Source organism: Spermophilus citellus, assembly GCF_964194105.1.
Source record: "Spermophilus citellus genome assembly, chromosome: 8".
Lineage (NCBI taxonomy): Eukaryota > Metazoa > Chordata > Mammalia > Rodentia > Sciuridae > Spermophilus > Spermophilus citellus.
Window position 1 is genome coordinate 19,670,279 of NC_138189.1, and position 14,404 is coordinate 19,684,682.

The following is a 14,404-nucleotide window of genomic DNA, read 5'->3' on the forward strand; positions in this document are numbered from 1 at the left end:
ATGGCATAAAAGCATCTCTGAACTCACCGTTCATATAGTTCCCGGAGAATGGAGATGTTACTAGAATGGAGCGATGGGTCAATTTCCAGGAAATCCAAAATATGGTGTGGGATGATAGCACCTTCCTCAATTAGCAGGGCCAGGTTAAAAAATCCCTAAAGGTAAGGCACAAACCAGACCCATCAGCTCCTCGTAATAAAACCCAGACACACACCCTTCATCAGCATGTAAACTTTTAAAACCTCTACATATTTTTCCCCAGCCCCTATAGCCAGATGGTTTAGTCATCTTCATTGATGAATTGTTTCCCTAAATATATGCATCTCAGAAATTTATTTGCAAGAGAACCGGGAGGCTTTCAAAGGATGCTGCGTCCCATCTGCTCAGCAGCCAGTCAACCGGGAGGTCTGTCCTTTCCTGTTCGCGCTCTCAAAACAGAACACACTGCAAAACCAGAGCACCGAGTTGGAGGCGATGTCCATCACGGACAGTGGCCTCGGTCACCATCAAATCTGACAAAATATTTCTGTGGCTGCACGCTACCTGTGACTGACATTCTAAGGTCAAGAGTGTCAGAGTCACAGACGGCACTTGCCTCAGCTCTCCTGCGTCAGCGTGGAAAACCTCATGATTTCTGTTGGCACAGACCTCCGCATGTACATTTCCTGGCTCTTCCTTGGTACCTTATTCTTGAACCTCAGGGTGGGCCCGCCTTAATGGACTGTGCAGATCCTGGTTCAGGAGCCCGACAGTGGAAATGGGTCCCACAAGATGGGTGCCACAATACCAGCTGGAGGTCACTGGCCCTCATGAGCTGAGCATGCGGCCAGACCACAAAGCCAGCAAAACATGAGTGGGGCTCACCACGAGGAGCCTTTCAAATGGAGCTGGACTGTGGCCCTTCCAGGAATCCACGGTCATGTTTGAATGGCTCCCGTCCTCCCTCTGCCTTGCCCTTCAGCTGCCAAGACCACAATCTAAATGAAAATCACGAACTGCCAAGTTGCACAACCGGGACTCTGGAGAGCATCCTGCATGGCCACCATGAAGACATAAAATAGTCACATTTTCTGAGTGCTTGCTGTATGCGAGGCCTCACTCTTTTGTGTATATTCACTTAATCCTCACAAGGAGTTGAGATGGCACTACTATCCTGTTTTCAGATTGGGAAACTGAGGCACAGAGAGGTTAAAGAACTTGCCCTTGATCACACAGCTGGAAAGAGCTGAGATTCAAATATAAGCAGATGGTGGGGTCCAGGTTCTCTAACCTCCACCATGTTGTCAAATAACCTCTAAGTGGATTTAAATGTTAAGTATCTTCAAGACGTAGAGACACACACACACACACACACACAGCAGCAGCAGCAGAGCATGGGATATTCTCTTCTCTTTGAAAAGAAGATACTCTTAAAACTTGAAGTCTTAGCAGAAAAATGACTTTGTAACATTTTAAAGGTTCTTCTAATCAGTGGAAACATATTACGAGAATAAGTGGTAAAATAGTCTGGGGAATATTTGTATGCAATGCAATAGCTTTAAGGTTCATTATCTACTAAGCAAATAAATAAAGAACTAATTATGGCTTGAAGAAAAAAAAAAAAAAGAATGAAGACTCCAGTAGATAAAGACTAAGAATAGAGGATTCACCTAAGATGTGAAGACCAAACGACCATCAGCAAGTACAGGTAAAGGTGTCTGTCCTCACTAGTCATTAAACAAATGCCATTCAAAGCAACAAGGAAGCATTAATTTGCAGTTGTCCCATTTGCAAAACTCAATCGTCCAGGGCCGACAGGATTTCAGGCGAGGCATCCATCTTTGTCTTCAGAAAGCAGCTCCGCGGCGCGCCATAGCGGAGCCGTAGAGGCACTGGGACCGTGTGCCTCCTGAATGCCGTCTCAGAATATAACTAAATTATTCAAGTGAAAAGACACGAAAGTGCTCAGGGCAGCATTAGCCATGGCCGCTGCTCCCTGGCAAGCAGCCTCCACGTCTTCCTGGGTCGACTCTGAGCCCCACGAAGGCAGGAGGTTGATTTTCACCTCGTGCCCTGCCACTAAGCATTGCCTCAGACGTGGCGGGGACGGGACACAGATGGGCTGAATCAGTGGACAAGCAGCAGCGCCCGGCAGCAGGCAAAGCCCTGCAGCTCAGCAGAATGTGGGGCTCCTGAGAGCAGCAAGCAGAGAGACCAAGAAAACCACAGGGCGGTCTGAGTGGCCCGCACACTAGAGGTCACCTTGCAGGTGCATGTGCCAGTGAGCAGGGACCGGAAGTGACACAAGGACATGAAGAAGGAAAAGCCTCTGCTGTGTAATGAAGGATCTTTTGATTTTTTTTTCTTTATACGTTGTCCCTTATTGTTTTTGAATCATTGTCTTCCTAAAAAAGTGATCATCAAAAATGAAAACCAAATTATCCAGGCTTCATTTAAAATGATGGCCGACATCATCTAAGGGAGTTTGTTTCTGTACAAAACCCTGTAGCAGAAACTTCTACTTCATTCCAGAAGAAATAGCAGATCACGCTCCAGTTAGCATCCTGGGTGTCGGGGCTCAGAGCTGGACACAGCACCTCACTTAATCCTCACCTCCAAGGAGGGGATGCTGTTATCTTCCCAGTCCACAGACGAGAAATGGAGTCTCAGAGATTTAGTGACTCCCCATACACAAGCAGCTGTGAGTGGAGAGATGTAGGATCTTAACCCTGGGGACCAACCCCTCCCATGTAATATCCCCACTAAGAAAAAAGAAGGGTGGGGGAAGCCAAGGTGAGGATGAGTCTCCAACTTTCGCTCTGTGATCAGACTCCAGAGCATAGTCGGAAACTATTCCAGTTTCCACTGCAAAAAACCCTGCCCTGAGATCCTCAGGGAGATCCCAATTAGCAAACGGAGAGGGAAGGAGGCAAGTGAGAACTATCATTAGTCCTAATAGTGGTTGCAGGCACCATCTATTAAAATTCATAGGCAAACATTTTGAGGACAAGCAGGGTATCTGCATAGTCTCAAACTATCTCTCCAAGATATTTATAAATTAGAAATGAAACAATGTTAACTTTACAGTGGAGAAACCCAACAGAAACCAGAGACGCTTTTTTTTTTTTTTTTTAAAGAGAGGGGAAAGGGGGGAGAGAGAGAGAGAGAGAGAGAGAATTTATTTATTTATTTATTTTTTTAGTTCTCGGTGGACACAACATCTTTGTTGGTATGTGGTGCTGAGGATCGAACCCGGGCTGCACGCATGCCAGGCGAGCGCGCTACCACTTGAGCCACATCCCCAGCCCCCAGAGACGCTTAACCTCACCAGGGACGAGAGTCACTGACACCACACAGCCCCGACGTGACGCGCCAAGGACACGTGACATCTCTACCGTTCCTGCCCCAAACACTCAGCCTCAGCCGGTTCATGAAAAAACAGGCTCAAAAATGTCCAACCATTTGATGAGAACGAAAGATAAGAAAGCAACTAGATGTAATGTGGGACCTTGCACTGAATCCCAGAACAGAGAAAGGGTATCAGTGGACAAACGTGAAATCCAAATAGTCTGAAGAGTGGGTACGGATATTGACAGTGGCATGGTCGCCATGCAGAATGTTAACGTTAAAAGAAGCTGGGCGGAGGTGTATGGGGATGCTCTGAGTCTCTTTTGCAACTTTTCTATAAGCCTAAAGTGATTTTAAAATAAGAAATTTTAAAAAAATGTCATTGAGAAAAAATCCTGTCACTTAAGTATTGAGCTCAATCGCACATGGAAAGCACGTCCTGGAACAGCCACTCTTCTAGATCCTTGAGTTTCTATCTGTGAGTTATTTTGACAGAATTCAGTAGAAAACTCCTCAGGATTGGAGCCAGAGACCCAGGTTTAGGCTCTGGCTGTTCTATTTTTTACCTGATTATTTGGCCTGGAACAATTCATTACCTTGCTGTGGCTCTAATTATGACATAGGTATAAAATCTCCAGCTCCATAGGATTGCTTGGGGAACACAGTAGGCGCTCAATCAAGGTTCCCCAGGTCCTCATGGAGTTGTCTGAAGGATGTGTGAACGTGCATGGACAAAGACCAAATCATGCTGTGGACGTACACAGAGAAGACTGCTAGGTCTCCAGGCCTTCAGAGAAGGCTTCGCTGGTTTTACCTGGGAGTCTCCCTCCAGCGCGGCCTGGGCGTACATCTGCACAGACAATTCAAGGTCTTGTGACTGGTTTTGGTGGCCATAGTAGTACAGGTCTCCCATTTTCAAATATGCTGCAGAACACAAAACATATCCACTTGTCAAGCAGTTTTATTTTAGGCTAACATTGTCAATTACTGGGCCATTCACTCAACAGAGTGTATCCTATTAAAATTTGAATGCAGAATATTTTTAGGTTTCCTTTCTGTGTCAGGAGAAAACAAAAAAGGTTTTCTTTTCTTTCTCTCTTTTTTTTTTTTTTTTTTTTTCCTGGAGCACCCTATCTAGACACTTTCCATGCTCCAGGTAGCTCCCCTGAGCAGATCTGTTTGAGACTGTCTGACAGCGAACTCAGTCCAGCGGCCAAGGTCGTCCCTGGCCCTCTATTCCACATCTGAAATGCTGCTGCTGTGTTTGATGTGTCTCCTATCTCTTTGCTTTGCGTTAGCCGCGTGTTTCATGTTTACTTTGAGGAAAACATTTGAGAGCATAGGTGTCTGTCAATATCCAATCAGAAAATCCAGAATCCACCTTGGGTAGCTCAAAGAGGGATTTTTATCATGGGAAAGTAGATGCCTGGGTACCGGAAGAGACAGAAGGCAAGTGGGAGATGGAAGGAAGCTACTGTCACCTACTAGGCTGGGGAAGTGGGGGTAGCTGTGAGGTTCCCAGAGCTTCCCAGTCCCCTGGGAGCTGGACCAGAGAGGGCGGAGTTACCAGGCAGGGGCTGGAACTATGGGACATGTGGCCACTGGCAGAAAACTGGTGCAAAACAGAGATATGGGAAGAGAGAGCTGGGCTTCCCCCCTCCTCCCACTCTGCAGCCTTCCCTGGTGCCCACCACTGGTGATGCCCATCAGAAGCCCCTGGGACAGGAGCCTGGCACTGCATTCCTGGTGGCCACCCCCTCCCACAGACAGCAGAGCAGAGGACAGGGCTGGGAACACATCTGAGGGCAAAAAGCAAATGACAGGCCAGGGTGTCCCTTTATAGTAGGATGGCTTTTGCGTTCTCTTGGTTTGAAGGTGGGTCTGGTGAGTGGGACAAGGTGCTTGAGTGCCCTGCAGGGGCTAAGAGCAGGTTATCCAGGGCCTTAATAGCAGAGATTTTTCACTTTCATTCCTAATTGTTTAGAAATATCACACTTCACACCAAGCTGTTAGATGTTCCCTGTTACTAAAGATTAAAAGCCTCTAACGCTTAGTTTAGCACCGTTTTTTCTATACATACCAAATGAAGGAGCATCGATTTGAAAAACAGAGAAATTATAGTATCTCCAAACACAATTAACACCCAAGTATCTCCTGGCCAGGTCCTAAGAGGTAAAGGAGAGAGAAAAAGTTAATTCATTAATATTTTGGCCAAGTGACTAATTTTGCCTTGGTAAAGCTTAATTCATTATCTTTAACCTTACAGCTTCTGCTTGCAGAAGAATCCATTTACTTACCGGCCTTTCCTCGCAGATGTGTGCTAAATTTGTCTGTGACACTTCAATTCCAGTTTCTGCTGCTAAAACATAATACAGCAAAGCTTCATGCCTAAAAATAGATGATTAATAATAAATTTCATATAGTGGCTCTTACTAATATTCAGAGAGCTTTATATTCAAACATAAGAGGGCACAAAATAAGCAGTTTTTTAAAACCACAAAATCATGAGTTTTTTTTTTCTTTTTAAATAAATACTGTTGTTAAAAATACTGCATGCACTGATTTATTTCCTATCTTAAAGGCTGAGCTCCCAGATAAGGCTGGGGACCTAGTTGGTACAACAGCTACCTCTACTGGCCGAGAGGGGTGCGGAACGCTGGCTGGGGACTTGTCCTTTAGTCTTTGGTTCTTGAATCTTTCCTTCCTCGCTTAGAGGAGATGAGTGGTATTAAGAAAAAACCCTGGGCTTTACAGTCCCCTGTTTTGTGAAAGGCTTTACAGGACTTAGGATTCAGAACAAGCTTAATTAAAGCTGAGCTTGTGTGGTGCATTAGAAGTTTGGCAAAGAAGAAGCAGTTTACAAGGGATTGATGACAGTGGTCAAAACACATGAAAAATAAATGCCAGACACCAGTAGCGACTGAGCAAGTGCAAAACAACGAGAGATCACTTTTCATCGGTTGAAAGACGGGCACAAGATTCACTGATGGCACAATGGCAAGGACCCGGAGAAATGCACACACTCCCGTGCCCGCGGTGGAGGGCCAGTGGGTGCAGTGGTTCTGGGGTCAAGGAAGGAAGTCTGAGAATTCACACACCATTTGTGCCTACCGCTTTCTCTTGGGGGTTTATTCCAAAGAAACCAGATATGCGCAAGGATCCCGTTGCCAAGGGGTTTGTGATAGGGCTGTTGGCAAAAGCTGCTACATCAAAGCAAACTCGAAACAAATACCTGAAAGTCACTGACTAGGCTCAGTGAACCTCGTACAGCCACATTCAGATGTGGCCAATAAAGACAATGTCATGGAAGAATATTGAAAATACTTGTGCAAAACCTTATAATTAGTACCCTAAAAAGGCAGAATATAAAATTGCATCCCACTTTTGCAAAACACAAATGGAATTAAATATGCACATATGCATACACCTGTAAATACATATATGTAGAAGAATAAATTCTAAAAACTATCCACCAAATGTTAACAATACTAATCTCTACATGGTTAGAATGCAGTAATTTCTATTTCTTCCTTTTATCTATCTGATTTCCTCAATTTTCTATGTTACCCAGTTTGTGCATAAAATTTGATTTTCACAATAAGTAGTTGTTTCTAAAGCTTATTTTTCATTTTAAGTAGTTGATACAAATGATGCTTTCTTAATTTGAGCCCCACCCAGAAGCTGGTTTAGGGAAGGATGGGCGAGAGAAAATGAGGTAACAGATTCTGAAATCACCTTTCTACAGTGCTCAAAGCACCTACTGGGAGACCATTTCATGGAGACATACAGAGATGGCTGGGAATCAAATTATGACAGGCAGACCTTCCGTGAGATAGGCTGCAGGTCATGGGACACATGGCTTCTGAATGAGTCAGTTCCCGCCTCTGAGATACCTAAGGTGGCTGACCAATTAGCTGTGACTCATGCTAAACAGAGACAAGGTCAGCTAAGCAGTGTCCCCTGCTCAGGCAGTCAGATCACAAGGCCACTCTGCAGGTGCAAACACCACTGAAAAGATGCCTAGGGACTTTGTTACACAGGCTGCATCAGAATCCTCAGAGCTCACCTGACACCAAAGAGGCACCACAGGGAGGTCCTGCAGAAGGTCCCTATCCTTTTATAACAAAACCCTGTTCCCAAGGTCTCAAAACCTCAAATTTCTTCACATACATATGAACACCCATTAGTGTCTCAGTCTCTACCAGGGATGCTTGAGGAAAGGAGATGGGGCAGACCTGTCCCCCAAAGTCCAGTACTGAGCCAATGCCCTGAGCTGCCATGACCAGCTAGTATGTGGCTCAGATTACTGAAGTGTCACACAGGGAGTTCTTGGACAGCAGAAAAACAGCCAAACTGGCTGCTAGAACTGAGGGGTAGGGTGAGAGCTGGTGGTTGACACTGTCAGAAGGCTCACTTAGAGAAGCTTCATAAGACAATCTCTTGCCTCTCAAGTAACCTTGGCAGTAGGGGAGGGACAGGTTTCATAAGAAGACTTCTATTGTTCAATTATTACATAGACTTGGAGGAAATACTGTAGAATTCTCAAGCATTTCCATCAAGGGAGAAACTAAATCCATCCAAACGAGATGTCTAAAAACGTTGATGTCAACTCCTCCTGGCTGCATCCATCACCCAGGCCTGTGCATGCTGATGTCACCACCACCCACTTTTATATAGTGAAAGAGTAGGCTCTAAAAGGGGGATTGACGCTTCCCAGACCAGACTCCCCAGCTTGTTAAAGCTTTGAGACATGACACCGATCAGAGGCTCGACCCACATGCAGCCTCCCGGCACTACTTAACTGTGTTTCAACAGAAACCACCTGAAAGTATTAATTACAGATATTTCTACACTTACATTCTGGAACAAACATTTACTCAGCACTTGATAATTGCAGGAAGCCCAAAGACAGACCTCAAAATGCTCCTGTCTTCCCATTAATTTCTTCAAACTTTAGGAAGATGACCCAAGCTTTAAGTTTTATTTCCAATGCACTCAAGTGGATTGTCTTCCAGACAGACAATTTTGTTAAAGATGGGGAATAAACGCAAGAAAGGAGGGAATTTATAGGAATGAATTTAGAGGCACATTTGCTTCCCTCTCATTTTCAGACCACAGACAGACATTCCTAGCACTTTTATAATGATAGGTCTTAATAATCAATTCTTCGACCCCTTGCTGTGAATTGTGAATTTGAATACCTCTGAGCAGTTGCTGGAACAATTATATTACTTCCTCTGTGCTCTTTTCTTTTAATGCCTCAGGCAGTTCAGATGGGAAACAGAAAAAAAGAGAAAAAAAGTCCTGAGGTCTTGGTGGAATTCACTGCAAAAAGGTGAATCTCTTTCAACCGGAACTTTGCATGTCTACTTCTCCGCCTCAAGTCCACTAGAAGCTGCTAACCTCTGGGGTTAAGTATTCTGGGTACATTTAAGACAAAGCACAATAAAACAGTAGCTCGCAGATAAAACACACATAAGGAGGAGAGAAATGAAACATGACAGCCGGCCTTGGCCGGCTGGTGTCCGAGGACAGCCTCAGGCATGACAACATCATCTTCTGTGTTACGCAGATCCAGCAAAAATCCCCTTTCTCCATCACGCTCCTCTTTACGCTCCCCCACATAAATCTTGGAACAACACAGGAAGGCAGAAGCTCATCAAACTGACACATGTAATTTGAAAATAACGTCCAGAATAAATTCACTTACACAAAAATGAAGAAGGGGGATGGGCCGGAGACATTGATGGATGATTTTGTTCTATTAAGGGAAAATAGATGGTACCCCAAAAGCCACACTGCAGTGTGAGAAGGCCAGCACGCACCTATTTCCTATTTAACCCCTGGGTAGGGGCTGGAGACTGGAGGTTCAGGAAGCAATCAGGATGCGCTTTGCCCCAAACATATTTTGACAAAGATCTTCTCATTGTAATGGACACTAGATGTTTTTTTCTTGTTGATACTAAGAAGTCTCGAAGCCAGGCCGAGATTTACCTTTAACCATTCTTAGCATCAGCACCAGGATTGGCAAGGATGTGGAGAAACAGAAATCTATAGATGGTGGACAGGACACTGACTTGGTAAAACCACTTTGGAAAACAGTTGTCTCATCATGCTGACCAGGTGCCATTCATGGCCACCCAGAGGCCCCACTCCTGTGTTGATAGGTAAGAGCAACTCTTCCCTGCATGTCAGAGAAGAAATTAAGAAATGTTTGTGGCTGTGTGGCACAACCAGCACACAAGAAGGGGGTAGGGAGGGAAGAATTATATTATTTCCTCTGTGCTCTTTTCTTCTAATGCCTCAGGATTAGAAAAGTCCTGGGGTCTCAGTGGAATTCACTGCAAAATGGTGAATGAAGGGAAGAGAGTGGGGATGGAAATGGGAGAGACAGTAGAATAAATCGGACACAACTTTCCTATGTTCATGGATGAATACATGTCAGGGGCAACTCCACATCATGTTCAACCACAAGAATGGGGAGTTACACTCCACGAATGTGTGATATGTCGAACAAACTCTACTGTCACGTATAACTAAAAAGAAAAATAAATTTAAAAAGTGAGAGAAAAAAGACAGTAACAGCAGCAAAAGGGAAAAAAATATGCATTACCATGAAAATTAACAAACAGCAACATATTATAGCAGTGAATATGAATGACCCACAGGTACAGGCATCAAAATGTATGAATCTTAGAAGTGTAATGTTAAGTCTAAAAAAAGTTGAAGATTATATATGATATGATTTTAATAATATAAAGGTCAGAAATAAGCCAAACTAAATCCATTGCACAGGAATATATCCATATATAGCAAAACTATACAGAAACCAAGAGGTGGAGGAGTAAGACTCAGGCAATGGTGACTTCTGGGGGTTAATCTGGGAGGGGCACGCAGGGCCTTCAACAGTGCTGGCAATGTTTGATGTTCACCCCCTAAGTAGGGTGAAAATTAACAGGGGTCCCTTTTATTGTTGTGTTTTTATGAGTCATATTGTTACATATCACATATTATTTTATATTTGTCGAATATTACATAAGAAAAAACCCTCAAGAGGTCATGCCACATCTTTGGCTCCAATGCTCAGCACCTTTTACCTGGATCTGAGCCAGCCCCCTTTCAGGGTCTCCCTTCCTATCGCCATCACACTCAGCTGTTTGGTTTAAACATCTTCGAGATGGGCTTTGTCACGTGACTGCCCTCCACAACACCACCAATGGCTCCCTGCTGCTTCCTAGACCAAGTAAAAAGTGTATCACCTGCCATTCAAAATCCCACCCAGTAGCATTTTTTTGGTTTTGCCCTGTAGGTTCTCAGTCTCACCCCCCTGGAAAACTGGATGGCTTGAATTTTTCTACACTTCCTCAGGCTGTTCCTACCTCTTTGCTTTTGCTTCTGCAATGCCCTTGCCATTAGTACTGCTCCCTGTGTGGCTAAGAGGAAACTCTATTCATCCCTCAAGGCCCTGTTATCCCTACTGCATCGTCAAGCTGACCTAGGCCTCCCCAGTCAGAGAGCAGCCTTCCTCCTCCGGTCCCCAGGGCCCCCCTCCTGCTCCTGGCCCCTGAGTTGGCTTGTTCTGTCTATTTGCTTCCATTCCTCCACTGGTTCAGTAGTTTCTGAGCACTCCTCGGCATTGCCATGTGCGAGGCCCTGGGACACAAGTCACGGGACAATGGACAATAAAATGACTGTGATCCCAGGACTGGGCAGGATTCCTAGGTAGAGGAAATAGCAGGTGCAAAGGGTTCGAGGTTAGACCTAATGCGGGCCATGTGAGAAAATGTGCATGGAGGAGAGAGAGGGACAGCAAGGGTCCCCAACTCTGACTGGTGACATCCCCTGCATGTGAGTGTGCACAGCAGAACCTACTGAACTGAATCAAAACCACACACAGCGCAAAATACATGTGGTAAGTTTTCCTTCCCCGCTACCAAGGGACGGGGTGGGACGCCCACATTGAAGCTGAGAAGTCAAAGGCAGAAGTCAAGCTTATAGGCATTTCATTCAACTAACCCTTCGTGGCAAAATTTCAGCTGTCTAGCGAAGGGCTTTCTGTTAAATGCCAAAGTAGGCAAGAAAGCCGAGCTATTCACCAGGTTTTTTTATTCACTCTTTTTCTGGGGGGAAAAAAGTGTCAGATACCTTTGTGGGGCGAGGGGGCATGTAGGTATGAATGTGTGTGTGTGTGTGTGTGTGTGTGTGTGTGTACAGACCTGCTCCCCGTTTTGGAAAACCCCACATAAAAACCTAGGGGTATCTTGAAGCATTTGGTTCCCCCTCGGAAGCTTATGGGGAGCGGAGAGCATGAGCCTCCTGTGGAGGCCGGAGAGAATGAGTTACAGTCAAGTATCTGGAGTTTTATGAACTGAAGTTCCCCCGGGAAGCAAGACACCACAGAAACTCCAGGAAAACAGGAAGGTACAGTTACAGTCGGGAAGAGGTGATTTCCTTCAAAGAAATTCCTTTCTGTTTGTGCAAAGTGAGCCCACAGATAATAAACTTTCACAGGATGATAATAACAAACATTTGTATTTGGTGATTTTTTTTCCCGCTGGGCTCATTTCCCTGCACTCTCTAATTTAAGACGCTTGCTTCCGGAGATGCGATCTGATGGGTGCGTGACCAGCTATGGACCCAAGGAGGAAATGGCACCTTTGGGGGGATATTTTAATTTTTAATTACAGCTTGGATCTGCGTGTGATCAATGGTAGGTCTCACCTAATGTCTTGGAGGCAGTGGACCGAGGGGTATCTGCTGATTTGCATGTCCTTTTTAGTTATTACAGAAATACCCGGATCATTGAGGCAATAAATAAAACAGCCAAGAAAATGTGGCCCAAAGGAAAATGAGGATACAGTGTGAGAACCGACAGTGTGGAAACGGGCAAGTCTGTAAGTCCCTGTCCTCGGTGTCTCATCACTCACAGGGCAGGTGAGACAGCCTTGAGAAGCCTAGGAGGGGACATCTGTTTGGTTGACACTGGATACCGGTGAGCGGCTTTGGCATCCCCAGCTCCTGGTCATGGCTGAAGAGAGTCAACTAACTATGAAAGGAGGTGGCCTGAGCCGGTTTTTTTTTGTTTGGGTACTGGGCATTGAATCCAGGATCACTCTACCACCGGATGACATCCCAGCCCTTTTGATTTTTTATTTTGAGATAGAGCCTTGCCTGGTTGCTCAGTCTGGCCTTAAACTTGCTATCCTCCTACCTCAGCATCAGTTGCTGGGACTATAGGTGTGCCTCATGAATCAGGTAGAAATCCTGAACTTTCTGTGGCCTGACAGAGAGAAGAAGATCTCACCTAAGGTCCCTCGTGCTGTCCCTAGACTCTAAAGTCAAGAGGAACAAACTCGAAGGAAAGAGAAGCCAACGTATTTGTGTGTCTTTCAACTTGATGAATGTGGCCACCCCTCCGGAGAACTAATTTTTGTGTATAATTAAACATGGAAATGCTATGTTTTCCAATCAACAGCCAATCAGTCCGTGATACTCAGAATACCATTACTGGAAGCTGTGATTTCCCTGCAAATTGCTCTTTCAGTTACATTTTAAGATTCCATCTCCTAAGACTCTAATGACAGATTGAAAGTTCAGGGCTGAGGAAGTTCACTTTCAGGTGGGTCCAAGCTTACCATGAGCCCTCCAGGTAGGCGTTGAGGCCTTTGCGAATGACATGGCCCAGGTAGCCATTTTTCTCAGCTACGTGCTTCGCCCATCTGAAAAGGAACGGGAAGAAAAAAATATGCAAACTGTGGCAAATTAAATAATCACTTTTTTCTTCATATGATCTCAATAAATCCCACTTGGGGAATATTTTGCTTGTTAGAATTTTTATAAAGCAACAAACCAGAACTGAAATGTTAAGAAGGTGAAGAAAATGTGTGTTGAGAGCTTTTCATTCAGTGCCCCTTCTTATCAACGCTCAGTAGCTTGTCTTTTATGGAAACAAAGACATGCAACATACATAATGAAAAATGCCTACCGAGATGAAAAAATGGTCTCCACCAAGACTTCTAGTAGTCTTTCCATGAATATGTTTTTCCTAGTCTGTTCCTGTCCCCTAATATATCCTAGAGGGGTATATCAATAATGAACTAGTCTGGACTAAAACCACTAAAAGAATAGCAGAAGAATGCAGAACTAACAAGCTCATAGGAGGGGGAAGAGAATAATATTTAAACAGACTTGATTAATACATAGGAAAGAGGAAAAAAGACACAAAGAAAGAAAACTAGGTGGGACAAATAGGAAGTAATAACAAAATGGTAGATTTTAAAAACGAATATATCCAGAACTACATTACATGTAAATGAACTAAATACACCAATTAAAAGCTAAAATTGTGAAAAATGTACAAAACCCCAATTATGTGCTACTTACAAAATATATAATTTAAAAGTAAAGGACAAAGATAGAAAACAATAGTGGGAATAAGGTACATAAAACTCTTAACAATAAAGCCTGGTATAACTTCATGAAAAACAGAAAAGAAAGAGAAGGAGAGAGAGAGAGAGATGAAGGAAGAACCATCAACCGAGACAAAGAAATTATAAATGAGGAAGCGGTCAACCAGAAAGGCAAAACAATCAGCATCTGTGTGACTCAGGAAAGTAAAGTGTCTCCATGTGAGGCCAAACCAACAGAACTAGACACAGACACAGCTATCCACACCTGAGGAATTTTAATGCAGCCCTTTTCAATAACTGATATAGCAAAACATAAAACGTCAGAAAGGACATAGAAGAGCTGAATAATAGAATTAATGAACTTGCGGTAACTGATACGTAGGTAGACATTGCACCAACTCATTTAGAAGTCACGGCTCTTTTTTTCAAGAGACTGGAAAACATCTACCAAAATTGACCATATCCTGGCCAGCAAGCAAGCCTCAGCAAATGTCAAAGGATTGAAGACATCCAGCCTATGTTCTCAGACCACAACGGGAATTAAACTGAAAATCAATAACAAAAGGATAATGAGAAAGTTCATGAAACATGAGTGTTCCACACCAGATAGCCTTCATGACGATGATAAAGAGCCCTGAGGCCATTCAAGGTAAGTTCTATGCTGCGCT

General features: G+C 44.2%; 1 protein-coding gene across 3 annotated transcripts in view; it reads right to left on the reverse strand.

Annotated features, from left to right (window-relative positions):
- Positions 1–14,404, reverse strand: part of SEL1L3 (SEL1L family member 3) — a 145,769-nt gene that overhangs the window by 55,700 nt on the left and 75,665 nt on the right. For all 3 annotated transcript variants that reach the window (XM_081303559.1, XM_081303558.1, XM_081303560.1), the window contains exons 17-21: positions 12,963–13,046; positions 5,625–5,715; positions 5,408–5,492; positions 4,142–4,251; positions 28–155 (exon numbers count right to left, since the gene is read on the reverse strand). In XM_081303559.1, the coding sequence (XP_081159685.1) occupies positions 28–155; positions 4,142–4,251; positions 5,408–5,492; positions 5,625–5,715; positions 12,963–13,046 (498 nt within the window). The remainder of the gene's footprint in view (positions 1–27; positions 156–4,141; positions 4,252–5,407; positions 5,493–5,624; positions 5,716–12,962; positions 13,047–14,404) is intronic.